This window comes from Orcinus orca, chromosome 8 (genome assembly GCF_937001465.1).
Source record: "Orcinus orca chromosome 8, mOrcOrc1.1, whole genome shotgun sequence".
Classification (NCBI taxonomy): domain Eukaryota; kingdom Metazoa; phylum Chordata; class Mammalia; order Artiodactyla; family Delphinidae; genus Orcinus; species Orcinus orca.
Genome location: NC_064566.1, coordinates 13,860,089 through 13,883,007, shown reverse-complemented (window position 1 = coordinate 13,883,007; position 22,919 = coordinate 13,860,089). Strand labels below are relative to the sequence as shown.

General features: G+C 62.8%; 3 protein-coding genes across 19 annotated transcripts in view; 2 read left to right on the top strand and 1 right to left on the bottom strand.

The window, feature by feature from the left end:
* The window catches only part of DGKZ (diacylglycerol kinase zeta), a 42,314-nt gene extending 33,192 nt beyond the window's left edge, over positions 1–9,122 (top strand). For 12 of the 14 annotated variants that reach the window (XM_033411692.2, XM_033411685.2, XM_012538378.3 and 9 more), the window contains 25 exons: positions 687–758; positions 866–982; positions 1,082–1,153; positions 1,429–1,524; positions 1,816–1,898; positions 2,002–2,062; positions 2,154–2,267; positions 2,357–2,497; positions 2,947–3,025; positions 3,219–3,274; positions 3,438–3,500; positions 3,601–3,674; positions 3,763–3,874; positions 4,177–4,376; positions 4,528–4,628; positions 4,734–4,813; positions 4,904–4,973; positions 5,110–5,150; positions 5,694–5,833; positions 6,690–6,721; positions 6,987–7,030; positions 7,502–7,622; positions 7,701–7,734; positions 7,975–8,074; positions 8,322–9,122. In XM_033411692.2, coding sequence (XP_033267583.1) covers positions 687–758; positions 866–982; positions 1,082–1,153; positions 1,429–1,524; positions 1,816–1,898; positions 2,002–2,062; positions 2,154–2,267; positions 2,357–2,497; positions 2,947–3,025; positions 3,219–3,274; positions 3,438–3,500; positions 3,601–3,674; positions 3,763–3,874; positions 4,177–4,376; positions 4,528–4,628; positions 4,734–4,813; positions 4,904–4,973; positions 5,110–5,150; positions 5,694–5,833; positions 6,690–6,721; positions 6,987–7,030; positions 7,502–7,622; positions 7,701–7,734; positions 7,975–8,074; positions 8,322–8,438 — 2,220 coding nt within the window. In that variant the 3' untranslated portion in view covers positions 8,439–9,122. Of the gene's footprint in view, positions 1–686; positions 759–865; positions 983–1,081; positions 1,154–1,428; positions 1,525–1,815; positions 1,899–2,001; positions 2,063–2,153; positions 2,268–2,356; positions 2,498–2,946; positions 3,026–3,218; positions 3,275–3,437; positions 3,501–3,600; positions 3,675–3,762; positions 3,875–4,176; positions 4,377–4,527; positions 4,629–4,733; positions 4,814–4,903; positions 4,974–5,109; positions 5,151–5,693; positions 5,834–6,689; positions 6,722–6,907; positions 7,031–7,501; positions 7,623–7,700; positions 7,735–7,955; positions 8,075–8,321 lie in introns of those variants that run through there. The other 2 variants (XM_012538368.3, XM_012538374.3) reach the window with 2 other exon arrangements.
* A 138-nt stretch (positions 9,123–9,260) lies between these two features.
* On the top strand, positions 9,261–12,481 carry MDK (midkine). 4 transcript variants are annotated; one of them, XM_033411732.2, is made up of 6 exons: positions 9,261–9,762; positions 10,758–10,834; positions 10,983–11,150; positions 11,266–11,427; positions 11,782–11,847; positions 12,119–12,481. In XM_033411732.2, exons 2-6 carry the CDS (start codon positions 10,759–10,761, stop codon positions 12,142–12,144), a joined length of 498 nt encoding a protein of 165 aa, XP_033267623.1. In that variant the 5' UTR covers positions 9,261–9,762; position 10,758; the 3' UTR covers positions 12,145–12,481. The 4 variants fall into 4 exon arrangements, with proteins under 4 accessions (XP_033267623.1, XP_049570392.1, XP_012393062.1 ...); XM_049714435.1 differs by having other exon boundaries at positions 9,261–10,203; XM_012537608.3 differs by lacking the exon at positions 9,261–9,762 and adding an exon at positions 10,365–10,469.
* A 113-nt stretch (positions 12,482–12,594) lies between these two features.
* Positions 12,595–20,498, bottom strand: CHRM4 (cholinergic receptor muscarinic 4). Its single transcript, XM_004264058.4, has 2 exons — positions 20,175–20,498; positions 12,595–15,231 (listed from the first exon to the last, which is right to left on the bottom strand). Exon 2 carries the CDS (start codon positions 15,200–15,202, stop codon positions 13,766–13,768), a length of 1,437 nt encoding a protein of 478 aa, XP_004264106.3. The 5' UTR covers positions 15,203–15,231; positions 20,175–20,498; the 3' UTR covers positions 12,595–13,765.
* Between the last annotated feature and the right edge of the window lie 2,421 nt (positions 20,499–22,919).

The following is a 22,919-nucleotide window of genomic DNA, read 5'->3' as shown; positions in this document are numbered from 1 at the left end:
GGAAAGCCTTCTAGAGCAGCGTCTCTGGGCTGCTCTGAAGTCGCGAGTGAGCCCTTTGAGAAGCATATAGACTTCTTCCCTCATTAACTCAGCCGATGCATGTTTAGGGCCTGCTGGGTGGCAAGCACCGAGCTGGGTAGCGGGTCCCTGTCCTCCTAGAGGAGGATGTGGCTCCCAGACAGGCTGCAGGGGGCTTCCTGAGCACAGTCCACAGTGGTTGTGGTTTCGTTGACTTATTTATTGTCTGCTTCTTGTCTGCTCCCTCAGTAAGTTCAGGCTCTGAGAGGTCCCTCTTTCCTCCGTCCACTCAGTATCCAGCAGTGTGGGGCACACAGCAGGCCCGCGAGGAACGTGTGTGGAATGAGCAGGAATGAGCAGGAATGAATGTGATCGGTACCATAAAGAACTTTCAGAGTGCACTGGCGGGCCTGGGTCAGGAAGGAGGGATTGGAATCAGGCAGGAGTTAGCTGTGGACCCCTTTGCAGCAGATCACGCAATTAACTAAAGAGAGTTGTGGGCACCTGGCTCAGCCTCCCTCCCTACCCTAGGGACTCATCTTACAGTTCTTTTATTTTTAAAAAACGTGCTCCATTGCCCTGGGTGGAGAAAGGTTGGCACCGGAAGGGGGCTGGGTCTGCTGCTCCAGGCCGGGTCCCGGCTGCCCTCATCACCCTGTGCGCCCTAGGGCTTCCAGCAGAAGTTCACCTTCCACAGCAAGGAGATCGTGGCCATCAGCTGCTCCTGGTGCAAGCAAGCAGTGAGTGCTGCTCGCCCTACCTGCGGGCTGGCCCCCGGGCTGCGCTGGGTTGGGGGTCCCGGGTCTCAGCTGGGTCCGGCTCAGCCACGCCAACCAACCCCCTCTAGTACCACAGCAAGGTGTCCTGCTTCATGCTGCAGCAGATCGAGGAGCCGTGCTCCCTGGGGGTCCACGCCGCCGTGGTCATCCCACCCACCTGGATCCTCCGTGCCCGCAGGCCCCAGGTGAGTCCTGCCCGCACCCTTGCCCCCCGCAGACACCTAGGGTCTGCCAGCCACCTGGGCCCACCCATCTTGTCACCAACATCCTTGCTTCCCTTGCAGAATACCCTCAAGGCAAGCAAGAAGAAAAAGAGGGCATCCTTCAAGAGGAAATCTAGCAAGAAAGGGCCTGAGGTTAGACCTGGGACCAGGTGGGCAGCTGGAGGGGGGGGGAACAGGAGAGAGGGGCCTGTTTTGGGGGATGCTGAGCCCCCTGGGCTGATGCTGCCAGCTCGGCCACCAGTGGGTCAGTTTGGGCTCTGCGGCCCTGAGGAAGGTGAGAGGTCAGATCCGAGGTGCCTCTCTATGGCCAGGCCCACTGTGAGGTGTGACCCGGTGTGATCACAAGGGAACAGGGGCGGGGTCTGCCAAGACAGGAAAGAGTCTTATGGGCTCTCTGTGTCTCCAAGGAGGGCCGCTGGAGACCCTTCATCATCAGGCCCACCCCGTCCCCCCTCATGAAGCCCCTGCTGGTGTTCGTGAACCCCAAGAGTGGGGGCAACCAGGTACCCACAGCCTGCCCTTCCACCGAGCGCCTTGGGGGAGGGATGGGGTCAAGCTCACGGCCCTCCCCACATCAGCTGTTCCCAGGTTCTGTTGCAGCTTCTGCCCCATTCCTCTTTCCCAGGGACGCTGAGAAAATCCAATTCTGTCTCCACCCTTCACCCCTGCCTAGGCCTTGTTCCCACAGTTCCCACCCTTCTCCCCACGCATCTCCTCACCTCAGCCCGCCACCCCTGACTGCCTCCCCCCCGCCCCCCGCCGCCCCGTCCCTGTCGGCTCCTGGTCTCCCACAGGGCGCCAAGATCATCCAGTCCTTCCTCTGGTATCTCAACCCCCGGCAAGTCTTTGACCTGAGCCAGGGAGGGCCCAAGGAGGCGTAAGTCCTTGCCAGGGCTCTCGTGGGGATGGTGGCGGGGGCTCGCCTGGCGCTCGGGGTACAGCACGCGGACCCTGACCCCGTTCCTGTCTTCTGACCCCAGGCTGGAGATGTACCGCCGGGTGCACAACCTGCGGATCCTGGCCTGTGGGGGCGATGGCACGGTGAGCGCTCCTGCCCCTCCTGGCCCGGCCCGGCCCGGCCCGGCCCTGGCCTCGCACTCTGACCTGGCCTCTCGTGCTCTGCCCACTGCAGGTCGGCTGGATCCTCTCCACCCTGGACCAGCTGCGCTTAAAACCACCGCCACCCGTCGCCATCCTGCCCCTGGGCACCGGCAACGACTTGGCCCGCACCCTCAACTGGGGTGGGGTGAGTGCCCACAGGGCAGGGAGCTGGGGAGGGCGGGGCAGCAGGGAAGGCCCAGACCCCGGAGGGGCTCAGTTCCTGCCTCCCCCCAGGGCTACACCGATGAGCCCGTGTCCAAGATCCTCTCCCACGTAGAGGAGGGCAACGTGGTGCAGCTGGACCGCTGGGACCTCCGTGCTGAGCCCAACCCCGAGGCGGGGCCTGAGGAGCGAGATGAGGGGGCCACCGACCGGGTGGGTTGGCCGGGGCAGGGCCGGGGGTGTCTGGGATCCTGGGACCCGGGGTGACTCTTGGTGTCTCCAGACCTCGGCCTCTTCACAGGAGGAGGGAGTAACGGTACTCACCTCACGAGGTAGCTGTCACTCAGCCACTCAGCGCATATTTACTGAGAACCTGCTACTGCCGGGCACCGTCTGTTCTCAGCAGCGAGCAAAACCAAGTCCCGGCTCTCGTGGGGCTCCTGCAGAACACGGCCCGTCGGGGGAGGGCTATGGGAAGAGAGGGCCAGCAGGGCACGGGGTGCCCTTGTGCGCGGGGCACTTAGCCCGGGAGCTCAGACGGCAGGGCCGAGGCCGGTGGGCTGGGGGCAGAGCTGTCTGGTGGACGTGACTGTGTGGGAAAGGGCTGAAAACGCGGGGGCTGAGCCGGCCAGCCCTCATGCCTGTCCCTGGCCTTTCTCCAGCTGCCGCTGGATGTCTTCAACAACTACTTCAGCCTGGGCTTTGATGCCCACGTCACCCTGGAGTTTCACGAGTCTCGAGGTTGGCAGACTTTTGCTGAGGAGGCCTGGGGAGGCTGCGGAGGGAGGGATACAGGAGGGGGTCCCCGAGAGGACCAGATCTTGCCCTTCCCAGTAAAAGGCATTCATTCTCAACCCTCCCTCTTGACCCCAGCCTGGGAAGCCCCAGCAGGCTCAGAACAACTGACTGTCCCCTATTTCTTGTCACCACCCAGAGGCCAACCCAGAGAAATTCAACAGCCGCTTTCGGAATAAGATGTTCTACGCCGGGGTGAGTCTGGGGTCTGCCAGCTATGCCCCACCATTCCCATGCCCACCTGTTCTACCGCCTGTGCCCCCTGCCCACCTGTGTCTCCCAGGCCGCAGGACCCCTGTGTGGCAGCGGTGAAGGCAATTACCTGTCACCAGATGGTGACGCCCTCTGTCTCCCACAGACAGCCTTCTCCGACTTCCTGATGGGCAGCTCCAAGGACTTGGCCAAGCACATCCGCGTGGTGGTGAGTGGGCCATGCTGGCAGGCAGGGTGGGCGGGCCCAGTGGAAGGGAGACCACCTGGGTACATATACCCTCTACACCCTCCGCCGTTCCCGCCTCCAGTGTGACGGGACTGACCTGACCCCCAAGATTCAGGACCTGAAACCCCAGTGCATTGTTTTCCTGAACATCCCCAGGTGAGGAGGGAAGGGCTCTGTGTGGGCCCTGCTGCCTCTGTCCTGCACGCCTGTCCTCTGAAGCCCATTGTGGTGCCCTCCCCTCCAGGTACTGTGCGGGCACCATGCCCTGGGGCCACCCTGGGGAGCACCATGACTTTGAGCCCCAGCGGCATGATGATGGCTACCTCGAGGTTATTGGCTTTACCATGACATCCCTGGTGAGTGAGCCAGCACGGGGACCATCTAGAGCCCCGGCCCTGCTTTGCCCCGGCCCTGTCCCCACAGTGCCCCGGAGCCTGGCCCCGAGATGGAATGGGGGGGCAGTCACCAAACTTCCTTCATTGGCCAGGACAGGAGAGCTGACCCTCACCTCCTTCTCTGGCTGGGGTCTCACCCTCCGTCTGCTCTCCATGGGGGGGGGGGGGCGTCACTCTCACTTTGGCCAGAGCATCCCTGGGAAAAGCAGAGCTTGAGGTCCTGCCACCCCCTGGCCCCTGGCCTGAGCCTCTCGCGCCCACAGGCAGCACTGCAGGTGGGCGGGCACGGCGAGCGGCTGACACAGTGCCGAGAGGTGCTGCTCACCACGTCTAAGGCCATCCCAGTGCAGGTGGATGGTGAGCCCTGCAAGCTTGCAGCCTCATGCATCCGCATCTCCCTGCGCAACCAGGCCACCATGGTGCAGAAGGCCAAGCGGCGGAGCGCCGCCCCCCTGCACAGCGAGTATGCCCCTCCCCAGCCTCGGTTTTCCCATCTGGAAAGGAGGCTCACAGTCCCCCGAGGCAGCTGGGTGGGGCACGTGGCTCGGTGCCTGGCGGGGACGGGAAGCCCAGGAGAGCCCTGGCCGAGTGCTGTGTGGTCGCCCCGCCCGCAGCCAGCAGCCAGTGCCGGAGCAGCTGCGGATCCAGGTGAGCAGGGTCAGCATGCACGACTACGAGGCCTTGCACTATGACAAGGAGCAGCTCAAAGAGGCCTGTGAGTGGCGAACGGGGCTGGGGGCGCCGAGGAGCGCCGGGTCCCCTGAGGGCAGGGCGGTGGGGGGCAGCGCAGCCGGCTGCTGACAGCCGCTCTGTCCTCCAGCCGTGCCGTTGGGCACCGTGGTGGTCCCGGGAGACAGCGACCTGGAGCTGTGCCGCGCCCACATCGAGAGGCTCAGGCAGGTGAGGAGCAGGTCTGGGGCCTGCCTGGGCTGCCCCCTCCTGCCCCGGGTTCTGGTCACCCCCAGCCCCGGCCTCTGCTTCTCTCGACAGGAGCCCGAAGGTGCTGGAGCCAAGTCTCCGACGTGCCAGAAACTCTCCCCCAAGTGGTGCTTCCTGGATGGTGAGTGGCCCCGAAGGGCCAGCTCAGGGTGGTCCCGGGCCGTGTCCTGCCCCCTCCCTTGGGGGTCCTAGGTGGGGCGGCAGAAGACCTAGGCCTGGACAAGGGCCCCCTTCCTCAGCCACGTCTCTCCCCACAGCCACCACTGCCAGCCGCTTCTACAGAATCGACAGGGCGCAGGTGAGCACTCGCCGTCCTGCTCCGTCCGCCGCCGGCTCCGGGGCCCCAGTGTCCCCTGTCCTGCTAGGCCACCCTCCACAGCCGGGCACAGCCGTCCTTGCGTCCCATAGTGTCCGCGGTTGGGCCGTGCACAGGGATGGTGCTGACGGGAGAAGGGAGCCCGTGTGCCCGGACAGGGCTCGCTGGGTTGGGGTGGGGTGGGGGCGGCCCTCATGGCACAGCTGTCATCCATCCAGACACGGAAGGAAAGGCACTTCTGGCCAGAGGCCTGGTCACCTGGGTAAACGCTTAGCAGTAGAAAGGGGCTGGCCAGCTGGGGGGCCCGCTGTGTGGAGGTCAGGGTATGGGCTTGGGTGGCAGGAGAGGAGAGGAGAATGGGGGAGGGGACAGGGGACTGGCAGGGCCACTGGCCCGCCTGCCTCCTGTCAGCGTTCCTGCTCACAGCAGAGGCTTCTCCAGGTCTCCTGGCCTGGAAGCCCCTTCACCACCACCCCGGCCACCCTGCAGGGCCCTGACTCTCGGCCCTGACCTCCCCACCCGCAGGAACACCTCAACTACGTGACCGAGATCGCACAGGATGAGATTTATATCCTGGACCCTGAGCTGCTGGGGGCGTCTGCCCGACCCGACCTCCCAACCCCCTCTTCCCCTCTCCCCACCTCGCCCTGCTCACCCAGGCCCCGGTGAGTCCCAGGCCTCAGCCAGTGCCCTGGCTGTAAATCCCACCCGTAAGGCAGCGGCTCCTCAAGCCCTGTCTTCCGCCCCAGCCACTTCCCTGAGTGCCAGACGCACATCCAGCTGCCTGCGGTCCCCACTGGCCCCTCCCCACTGACCCACAGGCAGCAAACTGAACCCAGCCTGCCAGCCCTCCACCCCACCATCCGCCCGCCGCGTCTGAGCACACCACGGAGCCCCTGGCCTCCTGCTCTCTCCCCCAAGCCTGGAACCTTCTTCCCCAGCACCCACCCTGCAGTCAATGTGCCCTCCCCCTGTACCTGGTCACTTCATCCCACGCAGCCTGAGCCTGGTGGTCTCTGACCCCACCAGCGCCCTCCCTGCTCCATCACCACAGTCCAGCCGCACTCGCCTCTGGGTTCTTTAAGGCACAAGTTTGCCCACCTCTGGACTTCTCCTTGCCTCCCCGATCTTCACAGAGCTGCCCCTCCATTCATCTCTCAGCTTGGGTGTTTCCTCCTCAGGGTCTCCCAGGAGCCCCACCTGAAGCTGCTGTTCAATCACACTACCCTGTCTCCTATTCTTTGTAGCACTTCCTGCTGTTTCAAAATACCTTATTTATTTGTTTACTTGTTTGTCTCTCTGACTAGAATGTAAGCTCCCTGAGAGCAAGTTCTCCACCCGCCATGTTCACTGCTGTGTTGCCAGTGCCCAGAACATCACTTGACACATAGGAGGCACTCAATAAACTGTTGAAAGGACAGAGGGCGCCCCGGGTTGGGGCTGGGGAGGGCGACAGGCTGGGCCCGTGCTGTAGCCATGTCACCTGTAGCCCTGCCACATCTCATCCTGCTCTGTTTGCAGGTCACTGCCGGGGGATGCTGCACCCCCTACAGGTGAGGCCTCTCCCTGCAGGGCCCCTGTTTCCTCCCTGGTCCTAGGACCGAGGCTCGGTGGGGTGGTGGGGTTGGGTGGGGTGGAGCCCATACGCAGCCTCACAAGAACACAGCTACGTCACAGTCACCGTGAGCCCACAGCCCTTGGCATACGTGCCCCAACAGGCCCCCTTCTCTGCACAATAGTACCTCAGACGTATGTTCACACACCGACACATGCCTAGGCGTCCAGCGCCAGAGAGTAACAGGCAGGTGTTCTGTGCAGGTGAAGAGCTGATCGAGGCTGCCAAGAGGAACGATTTCTGTAAGGTACTAGTGCCAGGCTCGGGCTTCTTCCCCTTGGCAGCCCCCTCAGGCCCTGGGGAGTGGGGCCTCTGGGCTGGGCCAAGAGCTGATCTGTTGAGGTGCGGTCATCTGTCGTCGCCTGGGCCTCTGTGGGGCCTCCGTGTGGTGGTTCCAGTCAGCCATGCCCCCCATCCCTGTCCAGCCCACAATCGGTGTCCCCGCATAGGGGCTTCCTAGCTCATTCTGCCTGTCCCTGGTGCTCAGACAGGATCGAGCCTTAGAGGGACCGCAGGCTCCAAGGCTCGGTTGTCAGTGCTCCCGGGGTGTCGAGGGGCACCTGGGGTGAGAGAAGCCCATCGTGTCTCCCCTGTGCCCCAGAAAGACCCCCAGAGGCCCCTAGGGAGCCTGGGGCCTGTGTGAGTTGGGGGGCGTTTCTGTGGCTGGAAGCAGGGTGGCCCTGAGGAGCCCCAGCCCTGCTCTGCCTCCTGCCCCCAGCTCCAGGAGCTGCACCGAGCCGGGGGTGACCTCATGCACCGGGACGAGCGGGGCCGCACGCTCCTGCACCACGCCGTCAGCACCGGCAGCAAGGAAGTGGTCCGCTACCTACTGGACCACGGTGAGCTGTGCCCCTGGGGCCCCTGGGAGGAGGGAGAGGCTGCCAGGCCTCTCTGACTTCCCCCTCCCCCTTCTCCAGCCCCCACAGAGATCCTTGATGCTGTGGAGGAAAAGTGAGTATGCAGGCAGTGCAGGACCCCAGTTACCCTGGAAACTGTCCCGTCTTTATCTAGCCCCTCCCATTTGGTCCTGTCAGAGCCCATAAACCCTTCCTGGTCACATCTGTCATCCTCTGGGCCACGCCCCCCCCCTTGCCCCAGGACCCTGAACTTCCTGCCCTTTCTAATGGCCTTTGGGAAACAGGAGGGCTCAGAGGATTGGATGGGGTCCACAGCCAGCCCCTGTTCCCCCAGCGGGGAGACCTGTCTGCACCAGGCCGCAGCCCTGGGCCAGCGTACCATCTGCCACTACATCGTGGAGGCCGGGGCCTCTCTCATGAAGACAGACCAGCAGGTGAGCAGACTAGCACGGCAGGCAGGGGATCCACGCAAGCAAACCTCTCCCAAACTCCAGCCCGGGGAGAGGGGAGTCTGGGGGAGGGCCGCCTCCGGGGATCCAAAGCTGTCCTTCAGCCAGCACAGTCCAGACCCCGAGAACCTGAGCCAGCAAGAGTTGGCTGCTCCCGAGGGAAGAGCCCCCGTCTTCTAAGCCTGCTGGGGCCGACAGGTCCCTGAGGTGATGGCAGACCCCCCTCATCCAGGGCGACACTCCCCGGCAGCGGGCTGAGAGGGCTCAGGACACGGAACTGGCCGCGTACCTGGAGAACCGGCAGCACTACCAGATGATCCAGCGGGAGGACCAGGAGACGGCTGTGTGAGGCCGCTGCGCAGCAGGGCGACGGGCCACCAGAGGACCAGCCCCTCCTCGCCCACCTCACTGCCACATTCCAGGCGGAGGGCCACAGAGGGACCCGGGACCCAGGGAAGGAGCCCTGTGCTGCTCCCTGTGGAGCTGCCCAGACCTAGGGCTGGACTCTGAGGAGCTGGGGGCCAGGGGCTGGGGTGGGGTCTCACCCGGCCCCCTGAGGCCACAGCCTAACCCAGAGGCTCACAGGGGACCAGGAGACTGGACTGGGCTGGGCAGACCATTGGGGGGGGCTGGGGGGGCCCTCACCTTCCCTGCAGTGGGTGCCCTGGAGTTGAGGGCCCACAGCCCGGAGGGCAGAGGGCCTTGAGGCCCTGTGAGGGAGCCCCCAGGAAGACGCTTCCTAAGCCTCCGGGTCCTTGAGGACCCTCACTCTGAGGCTCCTGGGAGCTTGGGCCCCTCTCCCGCCCGGACACCCCCCCCACCCCCGCCCCCAGGGCTTCTTCCCGAATACACGGAGCCTGCTGCATCTGCCTGCCCGCTGCCCTGCTTAGCACCTACCCGGTGACCCTCCTCCCAAACCCAGTCATTTCACCTCCGACTGTGTGGCCTGGGGGGTGGGGGTGGGGGTGGGGGCTTTCACGGTGACATGTTTACAGCTGGGTGTGACTCAGTAAAGTGGATTTTTTTTCCTTTCCGCTTTCCTTTTTTTGTGGGGGAGGTCTTCCAGAAGCGGTGGGATCTGCTGGGTTAACCTCCGGGTGGGGGACTGGACGCCGTCGACCCAGACCCATTTCGAGGGATCCTGGCTCCCGTTTCGGGGTGGGGTCCGAGGGGCTGCCCGGGACCTCACCTCTGCCAGGCTGCCGCGCTGGTCGTGGCCGGGGGAGGAGCTGATTTCCTCCTGCTTCCCGCTTCCCGCGGGGAAGATAACAATGAAAGTGAAAGAGGTGGAGCGGGGGCGAGGCCTGGTTTCTTGGGCCGGGTCGCCCTACGGCCTGGGGCAAACCCCCTCCTCCTGGCCTCAACTGCTTTCGCTGTTTAGGGTATCAGATGAGGTAATCCCCGAGCCTCCAGGCTCAGAAGGGGTGGGCGTTTGCAGCCGCTGCCGGGCTGCGTCTGGAACTTCTCAGACGGCTGCTGTCGGCTCTAAATCTTAACCAAATCCAGGCCTGCGGGCTCCTCCTTCCCCAGCTCCCCCGCCCCCCGCGCGCCCGCCAACCTGCGCGTGGAGAAAGGCGCAGTGGCCTCCGCGCCCTTCCGACCCGTGCGCTTTTCTGGGGTCCCCCGTCCGAGCCCCATCCCGACACTGAGCAGAGCATCTCACTGCAGACCTGGTGAAGCGACCCGAGGCGGGGGCTGGCGCTCCTTCCCCAGCATCTAAGGGGCGCTGAGAGTCGAGCGGGCCCTGGGAGGCGGAGCGGGGCCTCGACGGGGTTAATCACTGCACCCGGGGCTCGACGGACAGAGCCGCACACAGGCTCGAAGGCGGGCCCCGCGCCGGGACCTGTGACACACCCGGGGCTCCGTGCTCCCTCCTGGTCTCCACCTAAAGCTCCGTGGCCATGAAGGGAAGCTGGCGTCCAGAGGGGAAAGGGGACGGCCCCGAGGAGGGGGCAGAGGGCGGGGACGGCAAACAGGGGCCCGAGCCGAGGGAGCGCGAGATTGGGGACTGGGGACAGGGGGTGCCGGGACAGGACGGAGACCCGGGGCTGGGGATGGGGACGCCAGGAGAGCCCGGCGTCTGAAAGCGGAGGGCACCGGCCGGGCGAGACGAGGCAAGGCGAGGGTGTGGGGCCGAGCGGCGGGAAGAGGGGGTAGAGGCGCGGGGGGCTCGGGGAGGGAGCGGAGGCGGGGACGCCGGGGTCGGGGGGCGGCGCGGGTTTGAGGGGAGGGGGCGGGGCAGGTCCTTCGTCGGTAGGGGGGAGGGGGCGGGGGCCCATGTGACCGGCTCAGACCGGTTCTGGAGACAAAAGGGGCCGCGGCGGCCGGAGCGGGACGGGCCCGGCGCGGGAGGGAGCGAAGCAGCGCGGGCAGCGAGCGAGTGAGCGTGCGGGGCCCCGGAGGGCGCGCGGCGGCTTCGGCCCCTCGGCCGCTGCCGATCTGGGGGCTGGAGGCGGGGTGGGGGTCTGAGCTGAGTCCCGGGCTCCAGGCGGCCCCTGGGGAGACTCCTCCCGCTGTGCGCCCCGGCTGGCGGGGAGGGGCCAGTCCCCCAAGTCCGCCGCCACCGCAGTAGCAGCCCGACCCTTTGGGCCTGGAAACTGGGGAAAGGGGGTGGGAGGTTCACGCCTGCGGCCCCCAGTGAGGACTCTGACCCGTGCTCTACCCCCAGGATGCAGCGCCGAGGCTTCCTCCTCCTCGCCCTCCTCGTCCTGCTGGCGCTCACCTCCGCGGTGGCCAAAAAGAAAGGTGATATGGAGGGTGGGGGGTTTAAGGAGGGCTGGAGCCGGGCAGGTGAGGCCGGCAGCCTCGGTTCTGAGGCCGGGACTCCAGGAAGGGGTCTCCGAGTGAGTCTCTCCTGGCCCGGGTCCTGAGCTCTGTTCCCCATGCGTTGTAGACAAAGTGAAGAAGGGAGGCCCGGGGAGCGAGTGCGCGGAGTGGATCTGGGGGCCCTGCACCCCCAGCAGCAAGGACTGCGGCGTGGGTTTCCGCGAGGGCACCTGCGGGGCCCAGACGCAACGCATCCGGTGCCGGGTCCCCTGTAACTGGAAGAAGGAGTTTGGAGGTGAGGTGGGGCGCAGGCGGAGGGTAGGCAGGGGGCCCAGCCTCACGGGGACCTGAGCAGACCCGTGGAGGGGGCCACAGGCCACCCAGCTCTGACCCGGGCACTCTCCTGCCAGCCGACTGCAAGTACAAGTTTGAGAGCTGGGGGGCATGTGATGGGGGCACAGGCACCAAAGCCCGCCAAGGCACCCTGAAGAAGGCGCGGTACAATGCCCAGTGCCAGGAGACCATCCGTGTGACCAAGCCCTGCACCCCCAAGACCAAAGCCAAGGCCAAAGGTTAGCAGAGGGGCCAGGGGTGGGGTCATCACAGGTGGCTGCCCCTACCTGTGAAGGGAGTGGGTAAAGCCTGAAGTTTTGGATCCCGGCCAGTGAATTTTTGACGTGTCTATACCGGGTTTCCCTGTAGGTAGAGACACGTTAGGTGGGCGGTACTGAGGGCCCCCGCAGAGGGTGCTCGGGAGGTTGAAATCCTGGCTCAAGTAAGGACAAAGTCAGCTGGTCTGTTGGAGCCTTTGGCTTGGGATTCAGGGAAACTGTACTGGGACAGCTTGGCTTTGTCATCTCTCCAGCAGGTGGGGGCAGTTTCTATATGGGAAGGACTTCACAGTCCTTACTTCCTCTTTCCCTTAGCTTCATTCCTGACTCACAGCAGCCCTGGAGGCCAACAGGGCAGAGTGGAATCTGCCCACTTCTCAGGTGAGGGGACTGAGGCTGTTGTCCAGGGCTGCTGGGACCAGGATTGAGACCGGGAACTTGAAGGTTTTCTGATCCCCAAAGTCTAAGCTGGGGGGAGTGAGGAATGTCCAGCATCATAATGGCTGTCCTGTCCCACGGGCTTCCAGGCTAGCTGATAGAGAACCACCAGGGGGCAGAGTTTTCTCTTCTCTAATGTCTGTGTTGGGGGGAAGGCGGTCTCCAGTGGGTCACCCAAACCCTGCTAATGCGGTCTTTCTTTCTTGTTTTACAGCCAAGAAAGGGAAGGGAAAGGACTAGCGGCCAGGCCTGGATGCCAAGGAGCCCCTGGCTTTACTCGGAGGCCTGGCCCACGCCCTCCCTCTCCCGGCCCAGGATATAACCCACCAGTGCCTTTTGCCTACTCATTAGCTTTATCAATCATGCCCTGCTTCTTCCCTTCCACTTGCCCACACCCACCCCAAGTGCCCAAAGTGGGAGGGACAAGGGATTCTAGGCAGCTTGAGCCTCGCCCAAAGGGATTTGATTCCCCTGTACCCACTCTTCTTCTTCCCCCAATGATGCCATTACTAAGAAATAAATAAATGTCTTTTTTTTTCCCCAATAAAAGCTTTCTTTTAATATATAAAAGCCCCTTCCCAGGAAGTTTGCTGTGGTGATTTGTTGGAGGTGGGAGAATGGAGGAAAGAGAGGGCTGGAGGGAACGGTGGCTTTCAGGGGGTTGAAGACTTGGCGGTGAGTGCCCCCCAGAGCTCATGGAGAAAAAACGGTTATGAAAATTTCTTCCAGGGCCCCCTACTGACCCCTGGAAGGGTGCCCCCCATCAAGTCCCCTGAGCCTCTCAGTCCTGTTTCTCCAGGGGCCAGGGCTGGGGGAGGGAACCCAGGAGACTCACTGGAACGGATTCCCCCCATCTCAGTTTCCCCCAGGTAAAGGTCTTTTGGTCCAGCCCACTGCCAATCCAGAAGGTTCTATCAGTTGGGAGAGGAGAGATGGGGGTCGCTTGCCTGCCTCACCAGCCCTGCCCCAACTGTCACTGAAGCCTGTGTGTGGGTCAAGTCCACCCCCGTTTTCTCCCTGGTGACCCACCAGGGCGTCCCTCGTGCTGCAGAGGCCAGCCGTGAATACCACTCACCGCAGTCCCACCTTCACTGTGTGTGACCCGAGCCAAGCCCTCTCCTTGGGGAGGGAGGGCAACTCTTCAGAATGACAGGGGCCACTCAGCTCAGCCTGGGGAGGTAGGTGGCCAGGCCCCAGTTTCTGAGTGAACCCCTGATCTCCCTGCTAGCCCATCCTGAACGTGGCCAGGGTAGTGCCGTAGGGGGTGCTCCGAGCCCCCTCTGCCTGGCCTCCAGCCAGCTCACCCACTGACCCGCCCACCCAACCAGAGCCCTGCTGAGTAGCTGCAGCAAGGGGAGACTTCTGCCCCTGGAGAGAGAGATAGGAAGAGGAGGCTGAGCCTACATGCGGGGTACAGGGGGGCAGAAAGCACCGATTACAGCAGGATGGGGGACCCTTCCCTCCCTGAGCCTCCTTTCCCAAGCATTGGCCCCGTTGCTCCTCCCAGAGGGGTGCTGGGCTCTGCTCCCCTCCAGATGTCCGTTCTTTCAGCCACGCTGGCTGGTCACAGTGGGGCAGGTGCCCACATAGGCCAGTGCTCCCCAGCTCCCTGAGGCAGGACAAGAGCGATGGGTCAGACTGTCCAGTTTGGTCACTTCCTGGGGCTGATCCTCTTCGGCCTGAGCAGAGACCTGGTCTCTGGATCCAGCCGGAGCCTCTTCTTGAGGCTCACGGGGTCTCGGGAACGTCAGTTCTCTTCGGCAAACGTGAACACTGAGAAGCGCCTCCGCATCTCTCCCTGGCAGCAGCTGACACGTGGTCCCCAGCGCACACCAGCACCTCCAGTGGCACCCCTACCTGCCTACCTGGCAGTGCCGATGTTCCGATACTGGCATAGCAGCAGGTGTCTGAAAGTCTTTTTAAAGGTGGCATTGCAGAGGGCATAGCAGGCCGGGTTGATGGTGCTGTTGACGTAGCAGAGCCAGTAGCCAATGGACCACACCGTGTCAGGGATGCAGCTCTGGCAGAAGGTGTTCACCAGGACCATGACATTGTAGGGCGTCCAGGTGAGGATGAAGGCTAGCAGAATGGCAAAGATGGTCCGAGTCACCTTGCGCTCCCGGGCGGCCATCTGCCGCTTCTTGCGCACCTGGTTGCGGGCAATGCTGGCAAACTTGCGGGCCACGTTGGCCGCCGGACGCATGCCAGCCGGCGTGGCAGGCACAATCTCGATGGCTGTCACACACTCGTTGCCTGTCTGCTTCGTCACAATCTGGATCTTGGACCATTTGGAGGCCGGATTGAGGGTCCGTGGCTGCAGGGGATGTGCAGGTGTGGCGGGCGTGGTGGCCTCTGTGGTTGACAGCTCTGTGGGTGGTCGTTCCTTGGTGTTCTGGGTGGCGCTGCCCGAGCTGGACTCATTGGAGGTGTCCTTGTCAGCCACTGGGCGTGGCGGCGGGGGGAGGACCGGTGGAGGGGCCTCCTCTAGCTTCCCGTTGCGCAGCTCCCCCCGAGAAGCTTCTCCTGGGGGCGGTTTCTTGACACTCTGCTTCATCAGGGGGCTCTTGAGGAAGGCCAGGGTCTTGGCCTTCTTCTCCTTAGGGCCTTCGGGTCGGTGCTTGTGAACTCGGCTGCGACTGGCCAGGGAGATGTGGATGTAGAGCACCGTCATGATGACCACAGGCAGGTAGAAGGCAGCGATGGCCGTGCCGAAGGTCACCGCCGGGTTGGACAAAAACTGGATGAAGCACTGGTTGTCTGGCACCGTCCGCTTGCCCACCACAAACTGCCAGAACAAGATGGCAGGTGCCCAGAGCACGAAGGACAGGACCCAGGCAGCGGCGATCATGAGGCCTGCCATCTTGGTGGTTCGCCGCGCAGGGTAGGTGAGGGGCTTGGTGACGCAGAAGTACCGGTCAAAGCTGATGATAAGCAGGTTCATGACAGAGGCATTGCTCACCACATAGTCCAGGGCCAGCCACAGGTCACACACCACGGCACCCAGAGGCCAGTAGCCCTTGATGATGTACACGGTGTAGAGGTTCATGGAGAAAGCGCCTATGATGAGATCAGCACATGCCAGGCTGAAGAGGAAGTAGTTGTTGACCGTCTGCAGTTGCCTGTTGACCTTGATGGAGAGCATCACCAGGATGTTGCCCACGACAGTCACGAGGCTCAGTGAGCCTGTCACCGTGGCAATGAACACCATCTCCACTGTCTCATAGCGGTTATGGGTTGACGTGACCAGGCGCACAGACTGGTTGCCCAAGCTGCCATTGACCGGTGTGAAGTTCGCCATTTTGGTTAGCAGCAGTGGGCGGGCAGTGTCTGGAGGAGGAAGGAGAGAGGAAAGGGGTGAATGGTTGAAGTGGACTAGAGGGGTGAGGTGGGGTACACTGGAGTCAAGGCGACAGAGGAGCATCACCATCCTGCAGAACTCCATCCTTAGAGAACTCTGTCCCATCACTTCCTCCTGTATTCGGTCATTCGTCCTTTATTGAGTGCCTACTCTTGTACAAGCACTGCTGTACGCGCTGGGGTTATGCTGGGGTTACAGAGTGAAGGAGACACGCGCAGGCCCCACTCTCACGGAGCTTACAACCCTAGCAGGGGAGACATACAAGCATGTGAGCCACAAAAAAGTGCTGGAAAGAAAACAAGGGCAGGTGATGGTGAGTGAGTCAGAGCGGTGATCAGCGAAGGCCTCTCTGAGGAGGTGAGCTGGATGAGGAGGAGGAGGCAGCCACAAGAAGAGCTGCAGAGAGTGGCCTAGTCAAGGGCGACGGCGAGAGCAAAGGCCCTGAGGCATGTGTGAGGCATGGACAGAAGGCTAGTGTGGGTGGAGGGGTGGGGGGAAGAGAGGTCCCAGATATCAGTATGTGGCTCTGGTCAGAGGTATTCATTCATTTACCCATTTGGTCATTTCTTAACCAAACATTACCGGGGACCTGCCCTCCAATCCCTACAGAAGGCACTAGGGACAAAGGCAAGAATATATACTACCAGCTAACATTTATTGTCTACTCAGTGCCGGGCACTTTCTACACTTTTTATAAGTATTCATTCATTTCATCCTCATAACAAACCTATGAAGTAGATACCGTGTTGTTTTGGTGGGTTGTTTTTTTTTTTTTTTTTTGGTGGGGGGGTGGCATGTGGCTCGGCACGCAGGATCTTAGTTCCCCAACCAGGGAATGAACCCAAGCCCCCTGCAGTGGAAGCACAGAGTCTTAACCACTGGACCGCCAGGGAAGTCCCAGATACTGTTATTTTTTACTAACAGATGAGGAAAGTAAGGCACGGAGATGTTAAATAAACTGCCCGAGGTTCCACAGCTCCTTGATCTCATGTTGCTGTCCCAGAGCTAAGGGTTCTGGTAGAGGGAGGCCCAAAGAGCCACAAGAGCCAGTGATCCCACCTTGGGGAAGTCTTCCCAGAGGACCAGAAGAGGTGACATGGAACTAGGAATCCAAGAAGGAGGAGGAGGAAGTGCCACTGTGGCATCCCCTCCCGGAGCCCTCCTCCATCCCCAGGGCGTGGGGATGCAGTGCAAGGGTAGCTGGGGTCTGTCAGCAGCCAGGGGCTAAGACCTGTGAAGAATCAGAAGCCTAAAGGGCCCATCAGCTGAGGAAAGACACACACGGCTTCCCAGGGGCCAGTGCCCTCCCCAAGGCCTGACAGGGAACCCAAAGGGTGAGCGAGTGTACCAGAGGGAAGAGAGGGGCTGCAGCAGGGGAGCCTGTGGCCAGCCCCTGAGGGTACCCCTCGGCCCACCGGTACACACCACGGCGCCCCAGCTGGGGTCCTCCAAGCACGAGGCTCCTCCCCAGAGCCTCGTCACGTCTCCTCCCCCTCTTCCTCTCCCCTGCGTGTGAGGGAGGCCCACGCCCAGGGCACTGTGCCAGGGCAGCCGCTCAGCCCAGCCTCCTTCACACCCGCCAACACACGCACCATTACACACGCACACGGGCCCATCACAGCCATGCCAGCCCCACAGCTCCCTGTCGTATATGCAGTTCTGTGCGTCTGTGTGAGAGAAGCAGAGGAGAGACAGTGGGGTGTGGAGGAAGGAGCATGCGCCCCACAGCCCAGGCTCCACGGCCAGCGGGCTCTTAGCCGTGGGGCCTTGCACAAGCCACCTCACCTTCCTGCTCCTCTCTTTCTCATCTGCAAAACAGAGAGGATGCCTGTCCCGGGGCGGCCTCCCTCCCCGGCAGCAGTGGGGGTCAGCAACTCAACTCCATCTCCAGCATTAACGTGCACTGGACGCTGGAGCCAGGTGCCAGGGTGACGCCCCCTCTCCAAGCCTGGTTTCAGTCCCCTTAAGCCACCATCACAGATGCAGATGCAGACCCAGCCTCCTGGCCTGGTAGTTTCAGTTCTCATGCCCAAATCCTTGGTTCACAGGAGAGGCTCACAGAGGGGTGGTACCACCCCCAAGGTCACAGAGGAATCAAGGGCAAAGACCAGATACTGCCCTCTCCTGGGGGGCGGGGGGGTCTCTGACAGCCCTTTTCAGTGCTGAGAGACTCCAGAATGGAACCTCAGGCACCACCCTCTGAGGAGGGGCGGGAGGGCAGAGGCACCCAGCGTGGAGAGGCTGTCCTTCCTAGGCACCTGCCCGTAGGCACAGGGTGGGCAGGAGTGACCTGTCAGCCAGCCCCAAGGAAACCCTCGTTCTAGCCTCCCAGGTTCAGGACACAGGCCAGTGAGATCAGAATGGGGCTCGAGGTACCAAATAGGAAAAACATAATCGCTCTTGTTTATTGAGTGTTAATTATGAGTCAGGAATCCCTCTGAGCTTTTTATACAGATTATCGGGTTTAATTCCTACAGCAGCCTGAAAAGGCAGGTGCTATAAGTATGCTCATCTTACTGAAGTATCTTCTTACAGATGAGGATAATGTTAATTAACTTGCCTAAAGTCACCCAGTGTGTAAGCAGGGGCGGGGGCAGGATTAGAACCCAGGAGCCACCTTCTTAACTGCAAGGTGCTACTGCCTCTAGAGTTGATTTCCCGCCTCTGCTCTCCCCTCCTCAAAACCACACCACTAGGGGTGGGTCAGGGGAGGCCTGGGTAGGGCCCCTTCTCATTCCCTGCCAGCTCCCACACTTAGCTTTCCCAGAAGAAAAGAGACCTCTTGTCTCCATCTGTACAGCTAGTCTCCAATCAGGTGGTCAAGGGTTTAGTCCCTCTCTGCGCCCTCTTGGGGAAGCTGCCAGCTGCAGACACGGCAAGACACTCTCCCTGTTCCCCACCCAAACTATCTTTCTGGACCCCTGGGGGTCACCCGCAGACGTTCTGACTGCACCCTCCTCTGGAGCGTTTCTCTGGGACGCAGGCCCGCCCGAAACCTGGGGAGGCGAGCAACCGCCGCCCAGGCATGTGCGCACCGCTAGATGGCAATGTCGGTCCCTGGGTGCCAGTTCCGGACCTGGAGAGGATGGCCGCTATTCGCCACCGCCCCCAACTCCAAGGCGACTGGGAGAGCAGTGGAGGTCCCAGGCCGGGCCTCCCAGGGGAGGGACTTGGGGCCCCCTCTACAGGCCTCACCCCGTAGCTGCCTTTAGGCCTCACCCCGTAGCTGCCTTTGGCTCCGCACGGGGTTCAATGGTGGGAAAGTTAAGGGCGCCTGGTTCCACCCCTCACGCGGCGAGGAAAGTGTGGGCGGGAAGGCGACTGCGAGTTCTGTTTGTGTGTGATTACTGGGAAGCTCGAGTAGAAGCTAGTAGCTGTCTGCATGTGCGTGTGTGCGCGCGCTGGGCCACGCCTGGATACCAGTGCGCCCGTGTGCATGTGAGCATGCTCGCGCGGTGTGGACACGTGCATGTGCATGCGTGTGTGCGCCTGGAGTGCTGCGGCCTGGGGGATGCACACGGTTCGGGTGTGCCTGTACCTGTGAGCTTGTGTACACGAGCAAATGCAGGTCCCACAGTGGGTGACCCGCCACATTCTAAACGCCCCTGTAGGGAGGCTCAGCCCAGACTTCGGCTGTCTGAGTAGGAAGAAGGTCGGGCGAAGAACCGGTGTCTAGATGGCGCCCCGCCTGTGCATGGGGAAGAGTCGCCGGCAGGACAAGACCGGACTACAGTCTGGGCTGCTACAGACCCCCTGACCTTGGGGGCGTCTTCTTAGCAGAGAGTCCTCTGGTGTCTGCGTCCCCCATGCTGCGGTGCAGAGTCCCAGGCTGGGACTGACTTCTGTCGAGGGGCTGCTGCTAGAGTCTCTCAACCGGGCTTGCGGGACGCTAGGTTCAGCTCAATGTGCCCACTGTGCAGTTATCGCCAAAGGGCGCCCAGTCTGCCTGGCAGGAGGGTGCTTGGTCGGGCCTCGTTGGGAATTATTACTGGGCCCATCTGGAGGCTCCTCCATGTCTCCGTGGTTGTCGAAGGGGACCCGGCTCTCCCGTGCCCCACCCTCCCCCAACTCCCTAGAGCGCAGTTCCTGCAGCCTCTGGGCGTGGGCACCGTGCTTTCCCGGGTCCTGGAGCCCCCCCTTCCCGGACGCGATGGGAGCGTGTTCCCTGGACGCCGGGGGTGGGGGTGGGTCCTCGATTCCTAGTCGTTCACTCTAGGGCTCCGGGAAGGCTGTGGTCTCTGGATCTGTCCCTGGGGCGGGAGAGGAGACTCAGGAGTTGCGGGGAGAGAGAAAGCGCGCAGGGGATTTGGCACCAGAGCCTGAAGCTTCCGCCCTGGGGCTCGGGCCTTGGCGCTGGACCTCCCAGTCTCTGAGCCTGGGCAAAAGAGGTGGGGAGTCTTGGAGGGGGAAGGGGCACCAGGAGAGGGCAGTGGTGTTTTCCGTCGGAGCTCAAGGTCGCTGATGGAGGACTCCACGGACTGGAGTGGGCTGGCAGCGCTGGGGGGTGGGGGCGGGGAGACGGGCGGGAAAAAGGCTCTTTGGGGCTCCAGCGCCCGGCGCCCTGCAGAGCTGCCAGAGGAGGGCAGAAGTGCGGGGTCCCGCCCCCGACGGCTGCCCCTGGCTCCTGGCGGGCTGTGGGCGGGCACACACACCACCACCACCACCCGACCCACTGAGAGTCCATTCCTTCCCAGAGGCGCACCCGGAGATGCCTCCGGGCGACTCCGGGCCTTGCTTCCAGCGGGCCCCTCGCCCCCGGGCCCTCTGGAGCTCCCAGCGCCGCGCTCGCCCCAGGAGCCTGAGGCCCTGGCCCAGTCGGGCCCGCCTCGGGGCGCCTCAGAGGGTCCAGAAGCCACGCGTCCTTCTCTCCCAACCGAGTCCCCCGCCCCCGCGCTGCCGCGGAGTCACTTACCAGACACCTCCGCCCAGTTCCCCTCGCACCTGACAGACGGCTGGACGGGCAGGTGGCCCCGCGGGCCAGCGGGTGGGGCGGGCGGCCGGGCTGCGGGCCGGGGGCGGGGACGGGGTGCAGAGGGGCGGCCCCTGCTCCGCCCGCAGCTCCCAGCGCTGTGGCTCCGACTCGCGCTCACGCTCGCACTTTTCCCCGAGCCGCGTGATGTCACGGGGAAGCAGCCAATCCTGGTGGGCCCGCGCCGCCCGCCCCGGGCCGGCCACCCAACGGGGACGCGCGGGGGCCACCACCCCGGGCGTCGGGGACCCCAGCTACGCGCGCCCCTCCCTGGAGCCGGCCGGCAGCTCTCCACTCGGGCACTATGGGGGCACCGCCCACGGTCACCAGTGCTGTTTAGCGGGGGGCGCTGCCCTCCCGGGAGGCTGGGGGGTGGGGTGGGGTGTCCGCGTTGTCATGGGGACGCGGCGCCCCCTCGTGGGCTGGGAAGGGAGCTGGCAGCCCCGTCTGGCTGCGTTCCCATCTCCGCTCTGACCAAGCCCCCGGGACCGGTAGATGGTCTCGCGCCCCGCCCGGACCTCACTCTTTATACTGCCCGGCTTGCAGCTGGACCACGGAGGCGCGAGTGTTTGACCCCAACAGGAGGTTATGGGTGGCTGGGGTAGGCTCTGCCGCCCCGGTTCCGTCGGGGCAGAGAGCCGAGGGCCGGCAGTTTCGAGCCTCGAGGCTGCGTACTAGCTACCGGGCAGCCACAGAAGAGGGGCGCCGTCGGGGCCTGGGAAGGAGCTGGAGAGAGAAGCCAGGCAACGGTCCCCAGGGAGAGAGGAGCCGGCTCATCGCACACAACCCCGCCCGCCCCCCATTCCTGCCGCCCTGTTCCCTGCTCCCGCGCTCCAAGCCGGGGAGTGGGTGCGCACCCTTTCTCCAGCCCCGGGAAAGAACGCGCCGCTCATCCAGCCGCGGCCTGGAGGGCAGGTTCACCGATGCTTGTGCGGGAAAGCCGAGTGCCCAAGGTCACCTGGAGCGGAGCCCGGAACGAGACCCCAGAGGGCGAGCTGCTGGTCTCTTGAAGTGTCCGGGAACCACGCGGGCCGGAGCCTTGGGACTTGGGGCCTTGCCTGCACCGAGCAGGAGGGTCCGCTGGGGCGCTCGCCGGACTGAGAGCAGGGAGGCTTCAGCACCTCGGAGAGCTCCACCTCTGCCCTGACCTTGGGGGTTCTGCTCCGCCTGCCCAGGCTCCAGCGTTTCTGCCTCCCTCTGAGACGGCCCTTCCTCGGGCCGGTCAAGGTCCGACTCGCTCCCACAACGCCCGGGCCTGTCACCCCAAACTGTCTGAGCGCAAACACCCAATTAACCTTAAGACGGATGGGTTCTTCTCTTGGAAAATCAACTCAAGTCCCGCCCCTCCTCCACCCTCCCCCAAGGGTTGGGCGGGGGGCTGTGTGTGCGGGGGAGGTGGAGGCCGCACCAGTGCAGGAGGCAGCAGGAGCCGCCAGAGAAGGGGCGGGAACTCAGGCAAGAGGCAGCCCTTTGGGGCTCTTGGTGTGGAGCCTTCTGTGCTGAACAATGAGGCAGAGGTCGGGTCCTAACGCTCCCCAAGGCGACGGCTGGAGTTGGCAGTCGGCTGCAGTGAGAAGCCATGGTCCTTTACATGAACGATCTGGGCTCCCATGATTCTCATAACCAAAGGATGAAAAAGCCCTATTGTTTTTGCTCGCACTTCACAGATGAGGAAACAGGCTTGGTTGGTTCATATGACAATTAGATGACAGTCTGTACTCACTGGTTTCCCTTTTTCATATCCCTCCTAGGGTCCAGGAGAGGGGTGGGCCTCCTAGGAGGGTGAAAGTGTGCGCGCGCACACAGGCTGGGAGAAGGCCAGACCCTTATAGCTGTAAGATGGGGAAACAAGCAAGGCCACTGGAGGCCACAGAAACTTATCACCAGAAATGTCTCCAACCACTGCCTTGAGTTCTTCCAGAAGCTGTCAGGCAAACCTGCTCCAGTTTCTCCAAAATCCCTACTATGGTGTAGGGCATTTGGCCTCCCCCAATCCCAGAACGTGGAGAGCTGAGACAGGAACCAGGGGACCTGGTTTAGTCTGTACTCTCTTTGATCCAACTGGGTCCATAGACATCTTGGGTCCACAGAACTGCTCTGAACCTATTTCCTCATCTCCAAGGGGATTGCTGAGCTCTGCCCCGCTGGCCCCATAACCTCATCATGATATGCAAGGGGGCCCATGAAGGCCCTACTGGGGAGGCTCTACCCACACAGCAAGGGCTTTCTAAGGAAAGAGGTTGGTATGGGGACGGAATGTGTTGACAGGGGCCTCCAACAGGCAGGGGCTGGGTTCATCCTTGGCCAGTAAGGACGGAGGCGAGGCCAGGCAGGACTGAATTTGGGTCACTTCATCCACAAAGCCTCCTCATACCCCCTTTTTCAAAGTAACAGAATACGTCAGGGTCCCATCTGGGTTCAAACCCTGGCTCCACCATTTAGTTGTGTGATCTGGGTGTACCAGTACCCACCTCAGAGGCGTTTTGTGCTAAGGACTGAGAGATAATAAACACTGAATCCTTGGCACACGGTTTACATTCAACATAGTCCCCAATCATGGACCATGTAATTCTTTCTCCCACTGGGGGCAGTATGTGGGTGGAGGTCACGCATTGCAGTGGGCGCCCTTCTCTTTTCATCCTTTAATGCGTAGCTCAAACCTCACCTCTTCAAGGAGGCCTTGTCTTA

Excerpts from the sequence above, each read along its gene's own strand:
- MDK (XM_033411732.2), top strand. The coding sequence starts at position 10,759 with ATGCAGCGCCGAGGCTTCCTCCTCCTCGCCCTCCTCGTCCTGCTGGCG. Across the intron at positions 10,835-10,982 it reads CGCGGTGGCCAAAAAGAAAG|ACAAAGTGAAGAAGGGAGGC; the intron begins GTGATATGGAGG and ends CATGCGTTGTAG. Across the intron at positions 11,848-12,118 it reads GGAATCTGCCCACTTCTCAG|CCAAGAAAGGGAAGGGAAAG; the intron begins GTGAGGGGACTG and ends CTTGTTTTACAG.
- CHRM4 (XM_004264058.4), bottom strand. The coding sequence starts at position 15,202 with ATGGCGAACTTCACACCGGTCAATGGCAGCTTGGGCAACCAGTCTGTG.